General features: G+C 38.5%; 1 protein-coding gene across 1 annotated transcript in view; it reads right to left on the reverse strand.

Moving 5' to 3' along the window:
• Nucleotides 1-27,513, reverse strand: part of C4H8orf34 (chromosome 4 C8orf34 homolog) — a 361,598-nt gene that overhangs the window by 126,531 nt on the left and 207,554 nt on the right. Inside the window, 1 exon segment of the mRNA XM_021090806.1 lies at nt 10,384-10,519. Within this exon segment, the coding sequence (XP_020946465.1) occupies nt 10,384-10,519 (136 nt within the window).

Raw genomic sequence — 27,513 nt, forward strand, 5'->3', positions numbered from 1 at the left:
ATTCTAAGCACTGTTCTTGGTGCTGGAATTATAGCAGTGAACAAAGCAGACAAGATTCCTGACCTCATGCAGGAGGAAAGAAAGGAAGCATGTAGTGAAATAAATTGTAAGTAATGAAACTTTGAGGAAAAAGTCAGGTAAGGAGAGAGGGGGAGAAATGAGGCCGGAATCAGGAAAAGCTTCTCTGATGAGGTGACATTTGAAATGAAGAAGCTAGCCATGGGGGTTCCCCAATTGCTTCAATGGGTTTAGGGTCCAGCGTTGTCCCTTCTGTGAGGTGGATTCCATCTCTGGCCTGGGAACTTACACACGCCTGCAAATGTAGCCAAAAAAGGAGAAGAAGCAGGCCATGTAAGCGTCATCCATTAGGGGAAATAGGAAGTGTCAAAGGAGAGCAAGATCAGAATGTACTTGACCTGTTAGAGCCACAAGGACAGCATGAGTGTTAGTCAAGAGCAAGAGAAGAATGTGCAAATGATCTGAGAGAAGAAGCCAGGACGCACTGGCACTTTATGGACAGTTCAGAAGGATTCAGTGCTTCTGGCAAATGTAGGAAGGAGGACCTGGATACAACAAGCACCACCCAGCTGCCTTTATGCAACAATGAAGCAAAACTGCAGCTGGAGGAAAGGCAGCTCTGGGGAAAAGAATGCTGCACCCTTTCTGCCTGCTTCTATGAGAGCTAAAGGACTTCGAGCAGAGAGTCAAACAGTTATCTCAAAAGTTCCCCTTAGGAAAGGTAATAAAATGGGGTGACTGGATCTAAAGGACAATCCTCCTTCTCCTGCATAATAAGCACTTTCCTAAAATGTCCAGAAATTGGGCACACGCACTGCTGCCCATTGCCTGTGTACACAGTTAAAGTTGCCTTTCTTATTTCCATGAGTATTTGAAATCAGAACTGATCTACTAAGATAACCATAAATATCTCTATATTAAGTCACTTGAAGGAGTAGACTATTCATTACACAAATGTGAATTTCATCTTGACAATGACTTTTCTCCTGACCTTATGACACCACTAAATTGGGCCCACATTTTCTTGGCTGAATCTCTAGCAGTAGAGAATTAACTTTTACAACATAAGCTGTTCCCTGAGTATCATTTTATTGGAGGATGTTTATATAAGTTTTAGGTATTCTCTCCATTGTAAAAACATATGGGGTAGTCTAAGATCTATATCAGAAAATCTCTAATCCTAAAGTCACATGATTTAAAATGTGAATTGTACACCACACTACAATACTTGTATGGCTAATGGACACTGTGAACATACTGAAATATGAATTTCCAGCAGCTACACTGCCACCAGCACATCCCCTCATGGATGCAGCGGGTCACACCATCTCGTGGATTCCCTGGTGCTTTCTCTGAAAAGGAACTAGGGCCTCTTACTCAGTCAAGCTGCAAGAAGTAGGAAGGAGCATCTGATTAATCTTAATACAAATGAATGGCAGATTATTAGCAAATGATAATGTGTTGAACAAGGAAAAATGTCTAAAAAAATCTAGGGTCCTAAATTTAAAACTCTTAGTTAACTGCTTTAGGAAAGATGCTCATAAAGCTACTGAAACCTAGGTGTCCTCATTTTGGGTAAGTGGCCCTGATCCCCTGGTTCCAGAAGATTATACCAGGGATCCCTCAAAGTTGAGGCACTGATACCAGATGGTGTCAGACAAGACCTGTACTCCTCAAGTTCAGACAGAACACTGGATGGTAATTGGTAGATTCCATCAGATTCTCTCTCTGGGAATTTGTATATAAAATTTAGTGAAAAATATGATTGAAAAAGTAGATATTTATCTCAGGCTGCCATAACAAATACCATAGACTGGAGAGGTTAAACAATACCTATTTGTCAGCATTCTAGAGGCCCTGAAGTCTAAGATCAAGGTACCCACAGATTCAGTTCTTCATGAGGGCTCCCTTCCCAGCTTGCAGATGGCCACCATTTCATTTATGCTCACAGGACCTCTTTTGTGGACATACAGAGACAGCTCTCCTGCTTCTTCCTCTTCTTATAAGGATACAAACCCCAGCATGAGGACACCACCCACAGGACCTCATTTAAACCTAAACATGTCCAAGGCAGGTCTCTGCTTGACGCTTTTTCCTCCACCCATCGCAGGATCAAAACTTAAGTTTCCCTGTAGTTGTCACTATCAATGCTGGAGAGCGTCATTTCAATAAAATATAACCTTATTTTATCATGTGTTGAAAATAAATAAATAAATAAATAAACCTAAACATCTCCCAAAAGTCCCATCTCCAAACACCCTCACATTGAAGGTTTAAGGCTTCAACATATACATTTGGTGGGGTCAGCGGCCGGGGCAGTGGGCAGAGAGACAAATATTCTGTCTATAACAGTAGAAGTAGAGAGACACAGAGCATAAACAGATGCCTCAAGGCTTTAAAATTGAGGAGCAAGCAGACTGGAAAAAGTTGACAGCAATTATTTGTTGACAGAGTATCTCGAGGGAGAAGCAGATGTGGGGGAGCCAAGAGAGGACCATGGTAGCCTATTGGGTCCTAGCACTGCTGTTCAACAACTAGATAAACTGGTGTATCCCAAATAGTCACGAGAAATATTCTGGATGTCAATGAGACTGAACAGCCCCACAGTGACATTTGTAGTTCATCAAGCATTACGAGAACCAGGTGAAATCATTTGATATCTCACTTAATTGACTATGGTGTCGATCCCAATGTCCTCAACATTTTGAAGAATTGTTCTTATGGAAAAGCTAAAAGTCTAAAACAAATTTCTTTTCTTCTTCTTTTTTTTTTTTTTTTTTTTTTTTTTTTTTAAGACACAGTGCTTCAGAGAAAATGCCATGAGGTGTTTAAGTTAATACAGTCCTTTTCATCTTCTCCTCCTTATCAGCTCTTGATACTGCTGGTCAAATCCTACAGACTTCAGCCATACAGTCGCTGAAAGTGGGAAGACATAGGTCTGCAAGAGCGTTAGTTTTTGTGCACTTATCCAGGTGCTGTTTCCAGAGAAGATGCTCCTTCATGGAGTGTACCCCTCATGGATTTCTCTGAGTTGCTCTCACAGCTGTCCAGCCTCCCTCACTCCTAAGCCCCAGGCTTCGTGGGTTGATGGAAGTGCATGTGGATTGTGAGAAGCTCTCTTGCGTAGCTAACAAAGGTGTAGTTCTGCGGTTTCCCAGGCTGATGTGCAGCATCAGAGCACAGTGCCTGGGGGATCTGGGGAAGCTGATCCTGTTTAAGTCTTTCAAAGTAATAATTGTATTTTTCCCTTAGCAGTTTTAAGCTCCAAAAGAACAATTTAACTTCAAGTTAACAAGAAAAAGTCATAGGCAAAGAAATGAAAAGGTGGCTTGGGTCTAAAGCTTAGGGACCTAAGCTTATCTTATCAGACAAACACTGAGCTTTAAATTTTTGGTGTTGCTGTGGAATTTTCTCCATCCCGTACATAGTCAAAAATCAAGAAATTTGTATTAAATGCCTTTCAACTGGCAACAGGAAAAAAAATATTTTGTAATGAAACTGGGTGATTTATTGGTGTACTTTAATTTTAAGAATTGAATCCACAGTTGCAGAATCTGAATACAGAGAGCTGATCAGACTTTGCCGTTTTATAAAAGGGACTGACACATCTGTGGATTTTGCTATCTTGAAATAGACTTTTTTTTTTCCCAGAGTAGACTCTGCTTGAAACTGAGCTAGTCACTCTACTTTGCTAGAATCCCATGGGCAGAAATTATTACCCCCATGTTATAAATGGGAAATTGAGGTTTCCAAAGGTTAAGTGATTTCCTAAAGTTGTTCAGCGGGCAAGCTGAGATTCTACCCCTCATCTCCATTGTTCTAAAGCGCCAGCTCTTAGTCACATAAGAAAATAGCTTGTTAGATTATGTGTGTGGTGTGTGTATGTATGTGTGCACACACACACAGACGTGCTTGCAGCCATGGCCCTCCCTCCCCTGTGAATCACAAAACAACTACTAACAGAAGTGGAGATGAGGAGGATCTTGTACCAATTTATAAATATAGAAAAACCATGAAATGAATGTGTTTGGGACTGAGATGAAGTGGTCCCTGTTTCTGGCTGGTGTGTGTTGCTCTCATTTCTTCCTTCACGGAGAATGAACAATGAAAGTCATAGATCAATCTCTCCAAGAGCTGGACGTGCCCCTACAGTAACAGCCCCTATTTTATAACAATCAATCCCATCTGGCAAACCTCACCACTTTACTACGCTTTCTTTTTACTATAGCACTATCATCTGACATTTGGGGCTGCACTTATTTTTTCCAACTCTGTTTCCAGCCAGAATATCAGTCCCTAGTGGTCAGGGGTGTTAACTGTTATTTCCAGAGTTTATCATAGTTCTTTGACACAGAGTGAGTCTTGTCATTCTGAAATTAGTTCACATTTGCAAGGTCTGACATTCGCCTTTTCTTCAGCACCCTATTACTAATGATACTCTGCTTCTGCTTTATCAAGTCAATATACAACTAACCTCAGTGTTTTAATGTCATGGTGTTTAGGAGAAATGATGAAAAAGTTTTGGAACAATGACATGAGGCAAATCAGTGAAAAATCAGCAGGCTATCTGGAACCAAATTTCTCTTAACATTCTCATGCTGCAGTTTCTGAGCCAGTATCACTGTATGTTCTCTATAATCCAATTTACTTTAAAATGGCTTTTGATTCCTTTTTTGTGCAGTACTGATGTTAGGCATGAATGAATGCAAACACTTGCACCATCAAAAACAAATAGCATCTCACCACCCAGAATGCCCTGGCAGGAGTCCACAAAAACAAGATTTAACTCCACAGAAAGGCATTGGGAGACAGGATTAATGGGTGGTCTTTCCAGAAAAATGGCTTATAAACATCACAGAAATAGTAATTTGGTGACTTGGTATCAATGTTTGTCTGCTTGTTATTGGTAATTTAACTGTTATCTTAAAAAGAAAATTCTGGGTACTTAATAAATTTAATTTGAAACCCACACTTTTGCAAACCACTATTTTTTTTCTGAACCACAGAATCTTTATTGATAATTACTGATAATTTGCATTATTAACCTACAGACCTTTTACTTTTTAGCTGATATGACTTGGTGTGACTCCTAGGCAAAAAATTAAACTTATTTTGCCCATACCATCCAAGGATTTTTAGTGCTCTGGGTGGAATTTCTATGAGTCAAGCCAAGATCCTCAATGAATATATTAAAGATCTACCTTGTAATGCAAAAAAAAAAAAAAAAATCAGCAATTATAAGGACACTGCTGTATCTTACACAGAAAAAACTCTTTATTTCTAAAATTGCTATTTTGTAATGGCCTGTTTCCCTTATGATCTGAGGGAAAATTGAGCGATATTCTGGGCTAGAACCTTAATACACGTTAGAGGTCAAATACCTCTTAATTATATGTTTTTCCACTTGCCAAAACAATGTCACCTCTTTGTTTAAATCACACAAATTGCAGCAATGCCCACATCAGATTAAGGTCACTGAGAACTATGGGAGTAACACCACCCTGGGATAATTTTCCAGCTTGAAAACACAAGCTTTCTTTCTTTCTTTTTTCCTTTGGTCTTTTTTTTAGGCCCACACTGCAGCATATGCAAGTTCCCAGGCTAGGGGTCAAATCAGAGCTACAGCTACTGGCCTATACCTCAGCCACAGCAACGCAGGATCTGAGCCACATCTGTGACCTGTACCACAGCTCATGGCAATGCTGGGACCTTACCCCACTGAGCGGGGCCAGTGATCAAATTCGCATCCTCACGGATACTAGTTGGGTTCGTTACCGCTAAGTCACAATGGGAACTCCACACAAGCTTTCTTCCATATTGACTTTTCTAATCGTGTGTGAAATATTTATGGAAACAAAATGAAATCTTTATTTCTTGTAACTATGCTAATCAATAAATATTTTGACATTCTTATTTTAAGCACTTTGTTATACATAAAACTTTACAGAGCAATTTAATGTAGGCCGAGTCTCTCTTTTTCTGGTCTCTTGAAAAGCAGAAGTCCTTCCAGTGGTCATGTACATCTCACATCCCTCAGTCATCCCCAGCAGAATGTCTTAATCCCATTCCAGGTCTTGTCTTCCCATTAGGTCCCTGATTAGGTTCCTTCTCATCACTTGAGAAGGGCTCTGTGGCCTCTGACAGTATGGCCCTCACTTGACGAGAGCAATACCGTTTTGGACATATCGTATGCAAACTCACTTCTAGATACTGTGGCCCCCATATGCAGCTCATGAGCATGCAGTATTTGAAAAACAAACTGAGGACAATGACAATTGTAAGTAGACTTCTTTTCTACAAGGAACCCAACTTGATTTCAAGATCATAACATATCCATTACGCTTACTTACTATATTTTACCCATCCAGTTCAACGGGAAAAATGACTTCCTGACCTTGAAACTCAAAGCAATAAACAAAATACTGCCACTTAACATTGTCTTATTGAACCCAGAAATCCTGGAAGATGGACCACAGTTTTCTCCCCAGCCAGAAGCCTAAGGCAGGAGAAAATTCCTGAAAATTCCTAAGGCAGGAAAGTGAGGCTCTTTTTCCTTCAATACCTGAGTACTTTAATGTGGGCCTTGGTAAAAGATGGGGGAAAATGCAAAGCATTTTAAATTGCTTAGGTATTTACATGGTAATTATTCCTGTGAGTGGGAGAAAGAGAAGAGAAACCCCCTGTTCCCTGAGAGTCTTGCACTGTGAACTCTTGGCTAGCTCCCTTTGTACGCATCATCCTGGCCATCCCTCTCAGTCACCCATAGAGGTTAATTCCAGAATTACGTCAACTCCATTTCATAGATGAGGGATCAGATTTTCTGAATATTTGCATAATTTTTCTGAAGATGACACACTGGGTAATTTAGAGCGTGGATGTTAGATGCCTTTGTCAGACTTCAAAGGAGGTTGTCTGTCTATTCTAACTTGGCTGTAAATTCTTGAAAGGTGTTGCTGAGTATGTGCTATAACTTAACATTAATTATCTTAAACATCCATATCTATTAACACCATACTGTCCCCAACTCAGTGAGATCTGGAATTAAATCCTGATCCCAGGCACCAAATCCCATGTCTGGGCTTCCTCTATGAAGCCTGTATTATCTTGCATTATCTTCCAGGCTGCAGTGGGAATGGGCACAGTTCTCTAAGTGAACCAATCATTTTCTCTATGGTGGTCTAGTTTGCAGCATGAGGTTTCCGACCAATTCACTCTATGTGAGTTCTGCAGGGCTGCCTGGTCACTTAAGACCACAGTCAGCCTACCCACAACCCAATGCTCTGAGGAAGTGGGATCTGCCCCTTCTGGGCACCAGATTCTTCTCCCAGTGACCTGGCCAGGTCCCTCAGTCTGCATCCCTCCAGTCCTAATTCCTTGCTGATCTTTGGAGTTCCAGCATTTCTACAGATCACAGGTTACAAACCAAGGCCTGCAGACTTCAGATAGGTGGTGTAAGTGAGGGAAGCTGGAAAGAATCTGAGGTGAACTAGAGCCCAACTGGGCTTAAGGGACAAGAGGGGAGACTGCTGCATTGGAAACATGCCCAATATGAGCCCAGCACCATCACATATGTGTGTGTGTGTGTGTGTGTGTGTGTGTGTGTGTGTGTGTGTGTGTGTTTTGGCAGGGGGGCCACACCTGCCACATCTAGAAGTTCCCAGGCTAGGGGTCTAATAGCAGCTGCAGCTGCCAGCCTACGTCTCAGGAACAACCACGCCAGATCGGAGCCACATGTTCGACCTACACCACAGCTCACAACAATCCCAGATCCTTACCCAACTGAGAGAGGCCACGGATCAAACTAGCATCCTCCTGGATCCTAGTCAGGTTCACTTCTGCTGAGCCACAATGTGAACTCCACATGTGTGCATTTTTAAGGGAAGATAGGAGTGCCAATTTTTATGTGAATTGGTAACTAATCCAGTGGTATTTTTAAATATTATGAGGCCATAACACTTGACACTGTGCACAGTTTATGACTTCTGCCTCAGATAATTGCTCAGCTCTGGCTTAAAAAGTGTAACTCTCACAGTCTTGAAAGCCTTACTTGTAACTGGAAGAGGTGAGCTAGCAACACAAATTGATTTTGGACAGCTGACTAGGGAAAAAACTTTGATAACTACATCAATGAATTGCAGAAGGAGCCCACTCCAAGTAGCACTGGGAGGCAATTCTCAGGAGCCTCTGCATATCTTCTGAGACACTGACAGTGTTTCTTTCTTTCCAACAATCTGTTTGGGGACATCTGAGAGCAAACAGCCTTGGAAGATAGACATGGAGTCTCTCTAGAGCGATGCTAACTTCCTGTTATAAAATATTCAGGTTTCCTAAACTCAGGGTTCCTCCACTAACTTCAACTGCTGCCCTGTGTGTGTCAATCCATGAGATTTGTGGCTCAGGAAACCGATTAAAATGCCAATACTCTGACAGGTGTTACTATCATGAGTATTAAGTCCTCGGTCTCTGGTCCAGGAGTTTCATGTCTTTTGCCAGCATCTATGAAACAGTATTAGGATGCAAATAGGGTACATTCTCAGGTTCTTCATAGTTTTTGATAACTAATATTAGTTTTTCTTCCACTCTGAACTCTGGCTACAGCAGCCACTCTAAAAATCAACAGCCTAGTGTCTTCTACCTACTTCTGCCATTGATTTCCCTGAAGCAACCTCGCTTTTGAAAGTACAGTGTGCCCTACTGTCATCAAAACAATCATGAAGGCCCAGCATTTCAAAAACCTGAATCTCTTTTTAGCTCATTAATTATCTATTTTAGGCTTCTATCTTCACCTTCAAACAAGAGGTTAGTGCTCAGCAATAAAACAAAATAATTAAGCAGGCAGACTCTCAAGCTACACTGCCTCATTTTGAAACTCTTTTGCCACTTACCGGCTGTGTCACTTTGGTAACATAGCAAAATTACAATAAATTTAATTGATTATTATCCAATTGCATATTCAAAAATTTCAGTTAAGAGTTCATCTTAAATGCAGGTGGTCTGTAATTTATTATCTAACTTATCATTTGGAAGCTGAATGTAAATAGTCTAGGGCTATGAATGGGCTTGGTCCTTTCTCAATCCTTCATAGTTTAGTAAAACATTGTTTTCTTAGGATTTCCTTTTGAAAAAAACAAACATCTCCTATCCCAATTATCTACAAATAATACAAAGGATCAAGCATAAACCCCTCTCCAGTCAAAGTGTAAATGTGCAAACATACTATAAAGTTCTTTTAAATTGCTCAACTCTTCCACAGATGCCCTTGCACACTCAGAATGCCTAAATATCATCACATAAATATTAGCAGTTTCTTCACAGCTTTAATCAAAAAGTCAATTCACCCAAATGTTAACTGTCTGAAGCAATGTTTCCACTGGTGTTTTCACTGTGATATTGTACTTCTCTTAATGGTCTCAAATGAGCTTCCATGATTTTCTATTTCTATTTATTCTTTCTATTTCTTTTTATTTTCATTTCATTTCTCTTTATTTTTAAGCCTATGACAATTAAAATAAAAATTCCAAGGGGGTAAAGGGAAGGAAAAGCCACAAAGGTCTGATTTGATTTTCCTACACTTCCCCTCTCCCTATTTCCAAGCCACTAATCCCCTCTCAAACAGTACAATAGACCAGCTAGACATAAAGAAAAGGAGATAAAACTGACCAGCCAGTGCATTGTTCTTGCTAATCTGCACCATTTACATAAGGGTTAGAAGGCTTGTTTTATCATTTAAACAGGCTTAAAAACCTCTTTGCAAATGAGATTTAGTTCCTTCTAAAGAATGAATTCTAGCTGTTTGCTGAGTTTCTGCTAGACCAGCACTGGGAGCTGACTTGGCAGTAACTTCAGCTACTTCTTGGGCCACATACAGTATATGCAGAGATTGCTTCCAGCTGCCAAAACTGAAAAGCATCAAGCTGATTAAATTCTTCCCAGGAGGTGAACAGGATGAGGAGCAGGTTAAGAAGCCAATAATATCAGCTCTTAAACTGTACCTGGATGAACTGTCCTTTATGCAGGTGCTTTGGAAATGGCTTGGAACTTTTAGAGCCCATTGAATCTTCCTTCAGAAAGGAACAGAAGGGCAGACAGCAAATGAAATTTGGAGACAGAAAGACTTAAAATAGTCTCAAACCGTGAAGTAAAGGCAATCTGAGCCCTTGGATACATTTTTAGTCTGAGGGACAATGGGCGCAAGGATAGACTATACAACTAACTCCCTCGCCAACGTCAGCACAAAAGATAACCAGAACACAAAGATTTTCTTAACACAGAGGAGTATACCCTTTACATCATAATCTTAGATTGAAAAAATCAAGATTTAAGAAATCAAGTTTTTAAAAAATCAAAGCCTATTATTTGTTTTACCTGGCACACCTTGAACAGATGTTCAGTGTGACTTTGGCCTGAAGTTCAGTGGAGTGAGAAGTTCGACCTTGGTTAAATTTGCTCCCAGAAGGTACCAGGGTGGTTACTCCCTCCATTCTTAAATCATCAAGATCCTCTGTAAAAACATAAACAATTACAGATGAAAATTAACTCTACTAAGAGAATTACAAAAACATGTCTTAAGTTTTCAGATATCTGCCAGTAGTTGGTTAAGCCATACATTCTATTTCCACTTTGTAAAAATCTTACCTCATGCATCAATTATTTTTCAAATCATTTCTCAATGTAGTTGGAGGAAATTATATAAGAAGATTTACAGGAGCACAATGGTGAGAGATTAAATCTGTTTGGATGAAGGGCAGACCATATGTGACTACAGAATATGGATCCACAACTTTTTCTGTAACCATCCACAGAAGTCAGACCATAATCTCTATTGCAATTGACCCAACTGACCCCAAGTGGTTAGGACTTAGTCAAAGACGCTAGCTTTCAACTAAAAACAAATCAGAGGAAGAGAAATAGGCTCCCAAACCAATTATACAAGATCACTCACTTCTAACTTGCCTGCCTTCAGCTTCCCCATCCAATAACCTCTCATCAGGATTTACCTGAAGCCTTCTGCTTTTTCCTCGAAACCTTTCCATTTGTCTTCACCTAGGAAGGACAATATTATACCTGAGAGTCACACCACAGGGATGCACTAAAGCCTCCTATTCTCCCAAAGCCCCTAATCGACACTTACTAGGTCTAAGTTTCTCTTATAATTTAGTCCTGATACGATATGGACACGATCTCCTGATTTATTCAGAGAATAAGGAATCTCGTAAAAAGGATTCTATTTACTTGCTCTCAGCCTTAGCAAAAGAGAGACGAAGTTTCAAAACAGAAATTATAACTTTGCTAAAATAGAACCCATGATCAAGGTTATAACCTATATAAGAAGGGAAATCGCTCTCTCCCCATAAGGCTGTAGACTATCCAAACATATTAGACCTCTCACTAAACAATTGTGAGGATTTCTAGGTTTAACAGTGTTAAAAACAAGTCAGTAGGCCCATGAAGAAGTTGCTCATGCCGAGCCCCATGTCATCAAACTGAGACTTAATTCCAATTTAAGTTCTCGAGAAGTGGAATCTTAATCCAGCCAGTCAGGAATCACCTGACCAGCACTAGTGGGTCAATTTGCCTGACAGATCCCAACCATCCCCTAAATGAAAGGGACCCAACCACAGCCAATCTGCTTTTTGCTAAATTACTTCCCGTTTCCACTCTTGTCAAGAACAGTCTTTTATTTTATTTGGTGCAGCTCCTCGAGCTCCTTTCTATCTGCCAGATTGGATGCTGCCTGATTCATGAATCATTTACTCAGTTGAATTTTAACAACTGCATATTGCAAAAAAGTGTCAAGTTTTCCTGAGATTGTGACTAGTCTAAATCATAAGCAGGCTTTCTCTTATCTGAAAAAGATTTGTTAGCAGACTCCCTCCACAGGTAACCCCAACTAAAATCCTTTTGTCTACTTGCACGAAATCAATCTGGGCATGTCATTAGAGTTTCAACTTAACTCCATGGAATTCATAAAAATTCATCACCTTGACCTGCCTGTAAAGACACATTCCCCTTGTTGTAGGCAGTAGCCACCACTCCAATATCCATGCTTCTGCGGAACTAGTTAAAAGCTTCCCTCTTACTCTCATGGTTCCTCATGCAACACAGACATTACTAGTGCCTGAGAACACATGGCACTTTTCAGTTAGCTAATTAGCCTCTCATGAGATTCTGTTGGTCTCTCCCCCTCACACTACTGTCCATCACTGTGACACCCTGACCTGCCACTCTCCTGCCCCCATGAGGGAAAGGGAACTTTAACATTTTCTTAGCTCAGTTAGGGAACTTGCTATACTTCATTTAGTGTTTTTAAGGACTCCATTGAAAACTCTGACCTAATATTATTTGTTGATAGATCATACTTCAAAACTTGAAACTAGAGCAGAACATGCTAAAACCAATTAAAGCTTGCCTTTAGAATACCGTCCTCTATCCGAGGTAAAAATCAGTCCAGATGGCAAAACCATTGCACTTCCTTAAGCTTGTCAACTAGCCAAAGACCACAGAGTAAATCTATATTGGGCATGCTTTTTTAAAAAAGACATAACTTGTGGATGCTTTGGAAACAAAAGGTCAACTCTGCAGGAGCCCCCATCAAAAATGGACAATATGTTTAACACACTTTTAGCTGCACTCCTACTTTATAGAGAGAAAGCTATTATAAAAGTTGAGGCTTATGGAAAAAGAAATAACATGGAAGCTAAAATCATTAGCAGATCACTTTGCAAATTAAGCAGTCTTAATGAAGGTTTTGATCCAAACTAAACTCTTAACAGAGGAATCCTAAAGGAACTCAAAGAACCATTATAAAATATTACCATTTAGCCCCTCATTTTGAAAAGAAAAATGGGGGAAAAGATCGTTTGAGCTTCTCTGGTGCTCCCAAGACAGTTGTTTGGTGGCACTAGATGGTTTCAAATGGATTTTGGCTAAATTCCTACATGAATTACTCTGTACATGGTACAGATAAATTGGTTACTGTCTTAAATCAATATGGCTGGGGAAACATTAAAAAGACGGCTGAGATCATTTTTAAGTCATGTGGACCTGTCAACAGCATAATTCTACAAAAACTGTAAATGTGGGAAATGGCCAGGAACCAAAGCCTCAGATGCCCTTTGAGCACTTCACGATGTATTTTACATAGCTTCCACTTTTCATGAGATTTGAATATATTTTAGATATTTAATGGCTATATAATTTCAGGATGAGTTTAAACTCTTTTCCAAAAAGCTACAGTCTTTAAGTTGCTAAAAAGCTAGTCAATTTTGTGTTCCAATCTTGGGAATATAAACTTTTACATCAAATGAGCAAGTCACACACATCATAAGAAATATTATTTTAAAAACCTGTAAGGTATTACCCTTTACTATTTTTATCACTTACAAATTTCTGAAAGGTAAAAAGAAACAATGACATCTTTAAATAAAACTAACCAAACTTTCAGAAAGCCTTGAGCTGCCTTGGACAAAGGTACTCCCACCCGCACTTAATGCCGACACCATCCACTCCCCGGAAACACGTTGTTTACTTCCCTGTGAACTGGTAACTGGAAGTGCCAAGTGCTTCAGGATTTTACCTATGATATTATACTCTGCCCTGATGCATGGAGATACTGGAAAATATTGCAAGAGACTCATGTACTCTACTCAGTCCTATCACCAACAGGATTTGGTTGCACTAAAACATCTTAAACAGTCTCTTCATGACATCCAACTGTAAGATTTCATTTACTGCGAGATACATTTGAGAAAAGTTGCTCTTAAACCTCATTGGAGGAGGTTCTATTAGACACTGTTAACAACAAAGACCGAAATAAACCCTGGAGTAAATCCTTGGTTTCACATGTCATAATGAAAAAAACAACCCAGAATCAACAAAATTGGAAGCCTGCTCTAACAGGGGGACTTCAAAATGAAGATCCTCAGAGATTCTCTAGAAGCAGCTGAGCTCCACAATAGACAGATGACCCAAGACCCTCAGAATGACCCAGGGGCTTCAGATAGTGGACAGCTTTTGCACAAGATATTGGATCAAAACTTCTGCCTAATGATTTTTTGTTTTTATCAGCTTACTTACCATTATTCTTCTAATTTCTTCAGACCCCTGATTATCACTCACCCATAATGATGGGCTTTCATCCTTTATTCCCTTCTTACTAAAATTATTAGACCAAAGTATAATAATTCTAACACCAATCTCAGATTTCCCAAACAGTAGTCTTTAAGCTTACTGATTGCTAGATATGACATTCCTCACCAGACCCCAATGATAAAAACCTAGAGGTATTTCCAGTCCCAATAAATGAGATCAAAGGAATTAAAGCCAATGACATTTTCACTTGCATCCATATGGATAGACAATCTTAAATAAATCAGCTTGTAACTGAGAGCATCCCTCTCTCAAAGAAAAAGAACAAATTATCACCATCTATCAATTACACCCTCAGTAATTCTAAATTTGAATTTAGAATTCCTAAGATGATTGACCAACTACCTGCTCTCTGGAAGAGACTAATATAAATACAAATGTATAAAACAGCTAATGTAAGGCCTTGGTTTCAACTTCAGGCCATAAACAATTTTTTTCCCTAGGTATCTATGTGTTTTTACCAGATACTGCTTCCTCTGCAACCAAGATGGGCTATTTGCTTGTCTCATAATAATATTTCATGAACTTTAGAAATTAGTATTCCAAAATTTATCTGTGCACAGACACCTTAATTCTATAAATCATCAAAGTAGGAAGTTAAGATTCAGATGTGAGCTCCAGAACAAGGTTACCCTTGTTATTCAGGCACTATACCTGGGGGAGTTACTGATTTATTGTTTATGCAAACAATTAAAGCAGTGCTTCCAATAACAGGAATCATACAAACAAAAGGCTGTAAGACATGCATCATTTTAATTCTGGCATGAGTTTTAAATAAAATCACCTCTATCTTAAATGGAATGTAGATCAGTCTCAATTTCTTGGCAAGAGTAGTGATGGACAAGCTAGATTTCTTATTCACTAGTCTTGATAGCATCTGTGCAACTGCTGATACTAAACTTTTCTCAAACATTGTCATTACAATTTTATGATGGATTTAGGGTATATATGATACTGTTAGGGTATATCTAATACTTCTTGTTGTACTTGGCTCAATGAAACAGGTAAGGTAGAAAAGACTATATGTCACTGTAAGGAAAAAGCTACCTGGCTCTCTTAAGTTTCATCTTTATGACCTGTGGGATTGTTCTCTTGGCTCTGGCTGGACAATTCAGGGTCTTGGTGCTGAAGCATCTTAAATAGACTTTTAACTGTTCTTGTTTTTGTCATAGGGGGCATGATGCCAGTCCACTGAACTCTACCTGGAGTCTTATATGCTTTATGCAGCCACTCTATCATCAGATGATTACCATGAAAACACAAGATCAGAAAAATTAAGAAGCTGTGTGATACAACTGACTCTAGAGACAAGTGAATGATCATCAGGCAGGGAAGATCTGGTCTCTTGTCTTTGGGCCAACTTCCTACAAGGGAGAGAATGACTAAAAGAGGAGACAGAGACTGAACGTACAAAAAGACAATGGAAAGATCATACATGACATTAGAACTCTGACCCACAATCTCTGAGGGAAACAATCAGTGAAGCCAAATCATAACATCTGCAGCAGTTGGCCCCAAATATTCAGGACTTGGTTAACAGAGGCCAGATTGCCTCCCTTCCTCCAACTCAGAACCAAGCAGAGAAACCCAAATATGCTCCCCAAGCTAAATGCATAAGGTGGTCTAGTTATCCTGCCTCTGGCACCCTCATGCTGACAGTGTCCAAGCAGGACATACCTCAAGCTTTCCCTTTTCTTTCCATTGTAAAGCTTTCCCACTTCCTTTCCTGCCTTTGGGTCTCTGTCAAAGGCAAGTGATGGTGGCTGACTCCTTTGCTATAAGAAGCTCCAATGCATAGTCTCTGTTAGTTCTCATTTTGGTGGCCTTCATTTATTTCCATAAGTGGTAACCTTCAAAAATCTAAAGGTCTGTCTGAGCTCCAGAGAAGGAATGTGTCTAAGGAAAGGAAAGAACATTTCTGAGTCAGCATAAGAACCTCCTAACACTTCTGGCTGCCCAAAGGTGTACTGTACAGTGCTGTGAGGGAGACATGAGTACCCCATCCCTGGAAATGCTTAAAGTGGAAGCTGAGTACTTATTGATGGTGGATGATTTGGAACTTCACAGAAGCATTGTACTTAATGATCTCTCTGGCTTAATCCAAATCTAAGCTTTTCTCAAACAGTATCATTACAATTCTATGATGGATTTAGGGTATATCTTATACTGCTAAAATGAGGAAATTGGTATGTTTAAAATAAAATTGTTTAAATGAAGCAACAGTCTTTGGGAAGCCACATTGTTATGAATTAGACCTAAGAGTTGCTTCTTCAGTTTTATTTTTGGAGCTTCTGGATTAAGCCAGAGATCATAAAGTACAATGCTTCTGCAAACTTATTAATGCAGTAAGTACTGTGGTATTCTTCGTACTGACAAGAAGAAATTACGTGGTTCATTCTGGGCTCGGGACTCCAGACATGATAGCCATTCTTTAAATTGAGGACATGTTCAAAAACTAAAACCCTGAACTATCTTCTTGCCTTGATACCATTTTTCTACTAATAAGATATAAAATAGAGGTATGAAACCATGATAATTATCTAAGAGTTTGTAGATTGCTTGACAAATGTAGAGAGAGTAATAGGCCATGAACTTTAGGGCTGCATTTTGATGAGCAGCAAAAATTTACTGGTGACTGCCAGAATTCACCGTGACCTGCAAATTCTAGAAGTGCATTTCATAAAGCTTTTTGAAGATCCCCTCCCCACTCTGCTTCATCTGGCTATCATCTCTTTTTTTTTCCCCCAGCTTAGAATAACTATCACAGTATGGGAGCAAAAGAGAATCCTAATGAAAGAAGCCTTCTGGAATTCATTTGCTGGCTCACTGGGGACTTCAAGGTGCTGCAAGCTGAAACTACCTCAGCAACCGCTTTGTCTGTGGAAGTGTCAGATGCAACTGAGGTGATGGCAGGAAAACTGGCTCCTAAAATCTTAGGAGAGGCCTTACTGTGAAAAAATCCAGGTAGTGGCATGGGAAGATCCTTCCACAGGCATAACACATCTATAATACATGTAGGATAATTCCCTCTGAGAGGAATCTGAAAACTGCATGGAGAGAGCCTCCACAACAAAAGGTAAAGGACAGCACTGAGATGGTGGGCACCATTTTGGAATTCTCCCTCTAACTTATTATTGCCAATGAACATGCCTCACGGAAAGCCTCGTCCACCCCTGGGCCTCAGCTTGCCTCACAGCAGGTCAGGTGGCAATACTACCCTCCATCATGTGGCAGCATTGGCCATGACACTGCCATAAAATGAGGGCACATGCAGCCCACACATGGGAGACCCCAAAACACCTGGCTCTGGTGGCCAGAAGGCAGGACTGCACTTTAGATCCCCACATGACATCTCTTACAAAAGGCTGTTCCTTCAAGACTTGGACAGATAGCTGATTTACCTAATACATAGAAATAAACAGAGAATTAGGCAATATCAGAAGACAGAGGAATATATACCCATCAAGAATCTGTACACTGAAAACTATAAGAAACTGACGAAAGAAACTGAGTAAAGCACAAAAAAGAGGACTATTTCATGCTTAAAGATTGGAAGAATTATAATTTTTAAAAATGTCCATACAACCCAAAGCTATGTACAGATTCAATGAAATCTCCATCAAAATTCCAATGGCATATTTCACAGGACTACAACAAAAAATTGTATAATGTGTATGGAATCACAAAAGACCCTAAACAGTCAAAACAATCTTGAGAAAGAAAAATAAAGCTAGAGGTATTATGTTTCCTTGTTTCAAACTATATTATGAAACAATAATAATCAAAACAGTATAGTACTGGCACAACAATAGACACATAGATCAAGAAAACAAAATTGAGAGCTCAAAAATAAACCCAAACATATATGGACAATTAATCTGTGACAAAGGATCAAAAAACATATGATGGAGAAAGGACAGTTTCTTCATTATACAGTATTGGGAAAACTGGACAGCCACATACAAAAAATGTAACTAGGTCATTATATTATATCATATACAAAAATTAATTCAAAATGGATTAAAGATTTGAATATAAGTCCTGAAACTTTAAAAATTCTAACCTCATTGATATCAGTTGTAGCAATATTTTTGTGGCTCTGACTCTAAAGGCAAGGGAAGTAATAGCAAAAATAAACAAATGGGAGTACTTTAAAGTACAAAGCTTCTGCACAGTGAAAAAACCGTCAAAACAAAAAGTCAACTTAATGAATGAAAAATATTTTCAAATCATAGGTCTAATAAAGGATTAATATTCAAAATATATGAAGGACCCATACAATTCAACAACAACAACCACCACAAAACCCAGCTCAATTTAAAAATGGGCAGAGGATCTGAATAGATATTTTTCCAAAGAAGACATATGGTTGGCCAAAAAGCTCATGAAAAGATGTTCAACTTCAGTAATTATTAGGAAAATGAAAATCAAAACCACAATGAGATATCACCTCACATCTGTTAGAATGGCAGTTCTTGAAGAGACAATGTTGGGGAGGAAGTGGAGAAAAGGGAAACTTTGTACACTGTTGGACGGACTTGTAAAGTGGTATAGATACTGGGGAAAATAGTACGGATATTCTCCCCCAAATTAAAACTAGAATTACTATAGGACTCAGCTATTTTATGGGTGTTTATCCAAAGAATACAAAAACACTAATTCAAAAAGGTATGTGCATCCTATGTCCATTGCAGCATTATTTGCAATAGCCAAGATATGGAAACAACCTAGATGTCTACCAATGGATGAATGGATAAATAAGATTTGGTACACACACACACACACACACACACATACACACACACACAGTGGAATACTACTCAGCCATAAAAAAAGAATGAAGTTATACCATTTGTGACAATATAGATGGACCCTGATAGTATTGATAAATGAAATAAATCAGAGAAAGAGAAATATCATATGATTTCATTTCCATATAGAATCTAAAAAAAACAAACAAAAATGAAAAAACAAAACAAAAACAAGCTCATAGATACAGAGAACAGCTTAGTGTTGACTAGAGTGTAAAGGGTGAGGGGGGTCAATAGGAAGGTGATAAATGTTAACTGACTTGTGATCATGCTGTAGTGTACACAGATGCTGAACATACTATATATGTGAAAAATACAATATTTTCAAAAAGAGTTTTGCATCCTGTTTCATCATGAAAGGATATTAATAATCTATGCTTATTTTATATAAAATGAAAATAAAATACAAATCTGGGTCTCTATAGCTCCACTTCCTTAGTAACTTTATTTAAGGGAGCAGCTGTCCACGATTGAAACAAATGCCTAAATTTAGAAAATTTTGTAATGTTTATATAAATTGAAAGAGAAGGAGAAAAACAAATTAACAAATTTGAGTAAGATCCTGCCCAAGGAACTCTCAATACTGGTTAAGTCAAGGGAGAAATGTCAGGAACAGATTTTTTTTTTTTTTTTTTTTTTTGTCTTTTTGCTATTTCTTGGGCCGCTCCCACGGCATATGGAGGTTCCCAGGCTAGGGGTCTAATCAGAGCTGTAGCCACCGGCCTACACCAGAGCCACAGCAACGTGGGATCCCAGCCGCGTCTGCAACCTACACCACAGCTCACAGCAATGCCAGATCGTTAACCCACTGAACAAGGGCAGGGACCGAACCCGCAACCTCATGGTTCCTAGTCGGATTCGTTAAACACTGCGCCACAACGGGAACTCCAGGAACAGATTTTAAATAGAGAAGACTTAGAATCCCTTTCTCCTTCCTTCCTTTTTTCCTTCCTTTCCTTCCTCCCTCTTTCTGGGCCTTTCTCCTGAATAAAATATTCTTGAAGATATTCCCTCAAAATATCCAGCCCCATGTTATAGGTAAGGTAGATATATCTTTGGCAGTACGTAGATACAAAGTCAGTATATTATGGAAAGACTCTAGCCAACTAGAAACTGCTTTGAAGCAACCAGTAATACTTTTTTTCATCAAGGAATCTCACGATTCTTAAGATAACAGTAGTAGAGGAAGATTATGTAAAAACAACCGGATGGGAATTTTTAAAAATATACTTGGTCTATTTTGATACTTTGAAATCAAACTATGCAGTGACTGTTAATGTCTACTTATAAAGTTAGATAACTATAATGTAAGGTGATCAGCTCTATCCCAGAAAAAAAAATGTTTTATATGTTATGAAAAATATGAAAGATCAACTAACTGAGGTTAGAAACAAACACACAAACCTGCCAGATATCTATTAGCATTTGGCACTATTCTATTTTAGCCATAAAGATTCATTTCCATTCTCTAACTGAAACCTGGATGATAAAGGAATTACTAGGACGTTGAACAATTAAGCAACAGTTGAGTAAAAGCATACAAGCCAGACTAGGTGGTAAAGAACTTTTCAGAGGGATGGCAGAACGTGAAAAGGCACAGATGGGACGGTACACAGGGTTTGGGGGAATGCTATGCAGCTCAATAAATATATCTTGAGATGCACAGGGACAGCAGAAGGTAACACTAGAAGAGTTTAGCTCAGAGGATGAAGGGAGATGAGTCATCAAATCTGTGTTTTAAAGAGATTAACTGTGGACCTATTTATTGAAATAAACAATCTTCTATATTTATAAGACCACTTTTCTAATAACTCAAGGTAGGAATTAAGTCTTTCTCATTCACTATTGTAATCTCACTGACAGAAGTGTTGTCTGGCCCAGGGTAGGCATTCATCAATATTTGCTGACTGCAAGACTTTTTCAAATGCAAATGATAGCCCTGTGCTCCCCCTGAGACTTCACTCAGAGTATTTACCAGATACCAGTTTCAAGATTTTTGTATAATTTGATAAACTTGGTTAGCTATTTGACAAACTGATCTTCATGTGGAATTGGCTTTTGGAAAATTGCTTTTTGAAGGAATACATTTGTTGCACTTGCCTACAGTCGTTCAGAAAAGTGAAAACTGGAAACAGGGAGATGAGGTAGGAAGGATCCTGTATCCCTAGTGAATGTATCAGCTTCTGAGCTTCTGGGGGTAAAGAAGGAGCAGTAAGGAGAGAGAGGAAATGTATTGGAAGGTTAATTTCAGAGGAAGATACAACAGGCAATAGTGAATGATTAAATGTGAAATCCTTGCGGGTTTCTCCATGTTACCACAGTTAAGGAATGCAGGAAGAGGTAATATCTTTGGTTTCACACCTGCTGAGAAGGAGCTATCTTCAAGATATCCATGTGGATATCTGGCAGACAGTCAGAGGGGCAAGTCTGGAGCTATGGAATATGGAAATGAAGCTATAGACCAAATGGCTGAGAAAAACTGATGTAATTATCAACCCAGCAGTTAAAACAAGCAGTAACACACTTTACGTCTTTCTTTACAAGTGAAATGTGTGCATTATATGAATATTACATTTAAAAGAAGAGAGTACCTTACTTACTCTTTTTTACAATAGAAAGTGCAAGGTAACTATTTTTAAAGGTAGCCTATCAATTTGTGATGCATCTTTTAAATCGCAGGGCTACTATTGAGAAAAATGAACTAACTTATGACTAAAGACGAGCACTTTATCTTTACGTAATCCAAATAACCGAGAATTAATCAAAGCAAAGAATTGTTTTCATTTAATTTAAGGAAATAACAGCTTCCTGGATGAAATAATCCAGGACTTTCATTTCATTCAAGGGTAATCCATGAAATAATTTACAGCTGCTTGAACTAGACAATGTGGGATATGAGTGAATTTTCACATCTGTTTTTAGGAACTTTATAACAAAAATTAAAAGCTTTCCAAACATAAGTCCCTTCACAGTGATTCAGTGATGGGTTACACAAGAATTATATGGCAGTTTTTCCATGCATTGCAACTTGTTTGTTGATTTACATCGATAGAGCTGATTTGGTCAAATATTTTAAACAGATGTTATATATTCTGAGTGAGTTATTAAAAATAAAACAAATGTTAAGAAAACACATAGGAAATTAGACAAATTTTAATGAAACATTTACAAATACTTTTTGGTTATGTGAGACAGCTATACTATTTCCTTAAAAGACGGAAATAGGGAATTGAGAACAAAACATAATTGACTTCGCTGAGACAAAATTCTAGTTGAAAGATGGAAGAAGGAAGTTAAGGCCATACTTTTACTTGTTCTCTGTTTCTACAATCCTGCTTCCAATCAGTATTCTTTCCCACTATATCAGAGTAGTACAGCTTAACCAAATTCATAATTAATAAGAACAAAGTGGTAGACATGAAAGATTACTGGCTGGAATTTTTTTAGGAAAATCTTAGTTTAAAAAATTTAAGTTAGTATTGCATCAAAAAAATTTTATAAAATTTAAATGCTATGCTGAAGTTTCTCTTTTCAATAAAAGATAATGTGGCTCAGTGGGTTAAGGATCCACTGTTGTCAGGCAGTGGCTTGGGTCACTGTTGTGATGCGTGGGTTCTATCCCTGGCCTGGGAACTTCCAGATGTTATGCTGCAGGTGCAGCTAAAAAATAAAAATAAAAAAATTTTAAACCAGGAAACAAAATATTTTTTAAAAATAAACAAAGTAAGAGAAAATAGGTTACAGAATATTTACTTTCCTTGACCACATGAGCATGATAAACAAAATGACTAGGCCAGTAAATTAGGAAAAATGTTTATGCAAGCTTAAATTTACATATATTTTTTGTTGTCTACTGTTAACTGAAAAGAGCAAGACACTTCCTGAGATATTTTTTGTTAGCTACCAGTTCCTGTTTAGTTTTCTTTGACCATCAACAGCCAAATACATAATGACCACAAACATTTGTAAAAATTTATAGGCTGGAACTTGTTGGCTTAGATGCAAATGAATCCCAAGATTCGGGTTAATTGAACCCATCATTACATAATTGTGAAGGCTTCTCTGTTAGTCAGAAAAATTAAGACATCTGGGAGTGGTTTTCTCCTTCCAGTCTGCAAGAAATTTGTGCTTCTAACAAATTCAAATCCAAACGTTATTCCAAGTCTGGTTTCTGCATCAGAGTGCATCTATAGTTTTCTCAATTTTCACCCAGCACAAAACTTCAAGAGATTAAATCATAAACACACAAAAACTGATTTTTTTTCTGAAACTTCTGTCACCTTCTGAGGGTTTGACTGATAGAGGTTGTGAATGATTCTCTTTCACAAAAATAACTGAAGTTCCAGGCATGTGGACTCATGTCAGGTAAGGTTATATAAGCAGGCTGGCCTGGTGTAACTAAAAGCTTGGTTCCAGCCCTAATTGAAGTGAGGACATCCTAGAACCAACGCGGAAATCTAGAGTGTCAGAGGAGTCACGTCAAGGACCGGATTTAAGGAGTATCAGGGGAAGACCACAGACAGGAGATCAGCAGAGAGCTAAGAAGAGGGGTTCAGGAAAAGAAGTGGAAAACACAAATGAGGCAAACCAAACACAATGTTCATAGAGGACACATGAGCAAGGCAAGGAAGGCAGGTTAATCAGAGAGACTGTGATTAGGTAAATTATTAATTTTTAGAGGATGATGGGTAAAATATGTAATCTTTTTTTTTTCGAATAGGAAAATCATATGAAATCTTATAGAGTTTATCATTTTAAACACTATTTAAAAGTGTATTTAATTTTAATTCCCCTGGGATGTGCCTCTGGCTAAAGCATTTATATAATTTGGCTCTCTCAATAGTGAGAAAGCATTTCTCATCCCAATGGTTTAGTTATGGAATGACTGCTTACCCTATTAGGTACCATTATGTTATTTACTATTTACTACTGCATTATTTCAGCCACTACAGGGGATGCATCACACTTTCACTTATTTTTTGTTTGTTTCTAAACTAATTATGAACCATATTTAATATAATTTTTATATTCCCACAGACTTTGTGTTAAATAAGTAAGGTTCTCTCTATGAGAAATTCCTATATGTATCAATTTGTTGCTTCCTGATAAACTTTAACCATAAACCTAATAATTACACCCTGTACTATATTGGATGATATTTTTATTCTTGATCCAGACCACAAGTATTGACTGAGTTGATTTTTATAAGTGCTTCTGCATTGATTAAATTATTTGCTAACTCAAAGTAAGCCTTTTGGAGAGAGTATGATAAATTTTAATACTAACTGCTATAGTCCCAGTCCTAGCAGTTTCTGTATCCATTGCTCTAAACTGGTCTTTAGTAAAGATGACTCTGCCTGAAGTCAGTTCACTTCATACTCATGACACAAATACACAAAACTAAGTTGATATGAGGTCAGTGATTAAACTCAGAAATTAGTTTACCTTTTTCTTGGATTTCAAGTGTAATGAGACTTGGTGGTGAATACCTCTTACCACCCCACCCCCCTTTCTTCTCATATTCTATTTTTATTTTTGCTTCAGTCTTAAGTTTTGAGAGTACCCTTCCTTCACCAAACTCTCAACAGAGTAGACGTCTTTCGTTTCAACGGGCCTCCGTTTTTTTCCCTTAGTGCTTGGCTGCCCTCCTCTGACCCTGGTGCTACTGATACTGAGATGTTCAACTCAAGCCATATTCTCCATGAAGCAAATTTTAACCAACTAAATGCACTTAAAAAGTAAAAATGAAACAGAAAAAAATATTTTATAAGGCTTGTTACATGTGTTGGGATCCTAAATCTAATATGGCTAGTCTAAAAGTGCCATTAAGTCTCAGAGCTGCCTCTGATCCTCTCTCCTTCAGTCCTCCTTTATTTCTGTTTTATGTATTGCCCTTTGGGATAAGTAAAAAAAAAAAAAAAAATCATAGGAAAAATAAAAAAGATCATGGCTGGTCATATACTAAAACTGCCGCTGATGTACTTTGGCCATGGCTGCCAGCTCACTCTCCCTTGTGGTGTGCCACAGGCGAGAAGGAGGCGTAGAACATACCTTTCCCATCACTGAGATGCGAGCCACATGCCACAAGATGTTGCCACCCTGTCTGACACATTGTAAATCCACTTTCCGTGCTGTGCTGCTTTCTTGGAATTCACATGCTGTTCTCATCCCTCGCACTTCAAGCCACAAGACACTGCCACCCCAAATTAACTTCTACAAGATTATTTTCAACTTGCTGCATTTTCTTGGATAGTTGCCTCTATGGAACTGTTTTTTAATAGCATGTCGTGCAGCACTGATACCACCTAAAAACCTCATCTCACTTTCTACATTATAGAAATTTTTGATACAGTGGGAAAATAAAAAATAAAAAAAAAGAAAATAAAAAAGGTGACACAAACAAAACAAAAAAAAAAAAAGAAATTTTTGAGTTTCCTTAAAAAAGAGTATTTGATGATAAGAAAAAAAAAAATACAAAAATGCAGAGTTCCCATTGTGGCACAGTGGAAATGAGTCCAAATGGTGTCCAGGAGGATGTGGGTTCCATCCCTGGCCTTGCTCAGTGGATTAAGGATCGGGCGTTGCTATAAGCTGCGGTGTAGGCCGGCAGCTGTAGCTCCAATTCAACCCCTGGCCTGGGAACTTCCATGTGCCGTGGGTGCAGCCCTGAAAAGTAAGGAAAAAAAAAAATATATATATATATAAACGTATGAATTGACCATGCAACATACTTCCAATACAGCAAGACTAGGCTCTTCCCGTGCCATGAGCGATCCAAGATGGTTAATGTCTTCAGCCTCTGCCCTTGCTGTGCCTTCTCCCTGGGGCACCCTTTCCCTAAATATGACCATACTGTCCTTCTCTCCCTTCATTCACACCTCGGCTCAACTATCACCTTCTAAGAGGGGATTTCCTTAGCTATTCTACTTAAGAGAGCATCTTCTATTAATCTTTGTCCTTTTATCCTTCTTTATCTTTAGAACAATTGTTACATCCTGGAATTCTTACATTTTTATTCATCTATTCATCATTTGATTCTTCACTAACAAAATTTCAAGAGGGCAGACACTGTCTCACATTTCCTACATCTAGAACGTAACAGATGCTCAACAGGTAAACACTGAATGAGGGAGTCAATGAAACATCCAATACCATGATACACATGTCACTGTTACTCTGTTTTATTAATAAGGTATATTACAGGTTAAGTCCCTTAGAGAGCATGAAGGAACTCCTCAAAGCACACAATATCAACTGGAAGAGACAGCAACTGAAGCTTGATTGGGCTGACTTTAGAGGTGAGAGCTTTTATATATATAACCTAAATACCTATAACAAATAATTTCTCAAATTAGTGGTCATATAAATCATTAACACAGTATTGTTTGCCTTCCATGTTTCAGTAAATTCACAGTGAGTTAATTCCATGCATAAGATATTCAAAATCAAGCCCTCAGTCCAACCAGGAATAATTCTACCAACAACCAGGTCAGCCTAGATAGAGAGAGGTCCTCCCCGAGTTGAGCTTCCACGAGAGACCCCAGGACCCCTGAGTGACACCCTGATTACAGACTTATGAGAAACCCTGACATATAAGATTAGGTTGAGCTGTGCCTAGATTCCTGACCCAAAGAAACTGAAGTGATAATTGTGTTGTTTTAAGATGCTAAGTGTATGGTAACGTGTTATAGAGCTATGGACAACAAAGGCAATATGCAAACAATTTTTCTTTTCTCCAATTATATTTATTTATTTTATTTGCTTTTTATTTATTTTTTTAATTTTATTTTGCTTTTTAGGGCCGCACCCTCAGCATATAGAAGTTCCCAGGCCAGGGGTAGAATCAGAGATACAGCTGCTGGCCTATGCCACAGCCACAGAAACGCAGGATCCGAGCCACGTCTGTGACCCGTACCACAGCTCATGGCAATGCTGGATCCTTATCCCACTGAGTGAGGCCAGGGATCGTATGAACCCACATCCTCATGGATATTAGTTGGATTTGTTTTCACTTCGCCACAATGGGAACCCCTAATTTGTTTTTTAGGGCTGTACCTGCAGCATATGGAAGTTCCCAGGCTAGGGGTCAAATCAGAGCTAGAGTTGCCAATCTACACCACAGCCACAGCAACGTGGGATCCAAGCCACATCTGTGACCCACACCACAGCTCACAGCAATGCTGGATCCTTAACTCACTGAGTGAGGTCAGGGATCAAACTCGAGTCCTCATGGATACTAGTCAGGCTCATCACCACTAAGCCACGATGGGAACTCCTTTTCTCCAATTATTCAGATTAAAATTCTTAGTCAAGTCTTAAAGAATTACTTTAGTGGGTGGTTTTACATTAAATAAAATGAAGCTGAAGATCAGTTGAGGCTTATCAAAAGATATAAAAAACAGTTAAAATTTCAGACCACCTTATTTTAAGAGCACTGGTCATACAAATTATTCCTTATTTTCCTAGTTTCAAAATGGTAACATTATGAATTAAAGATTAATAGTCATTATATTTTAACATTTGGCCAAATATATGA

This window comes from Sus scrofa, chromosome 4 (assembly GCF_000003025.6).
Source record: "Sus scrofa isolate TJ Tabasco breed Duroc chromosome 4, Sscrofa11.1, whole genome shotgun sequence".
Taxonomy (NCBI): Eukaryota; Metazoa; Chordata; class Mammalia; order Artiodactyla; family Suidae; genus Sus; species Sus scrofa.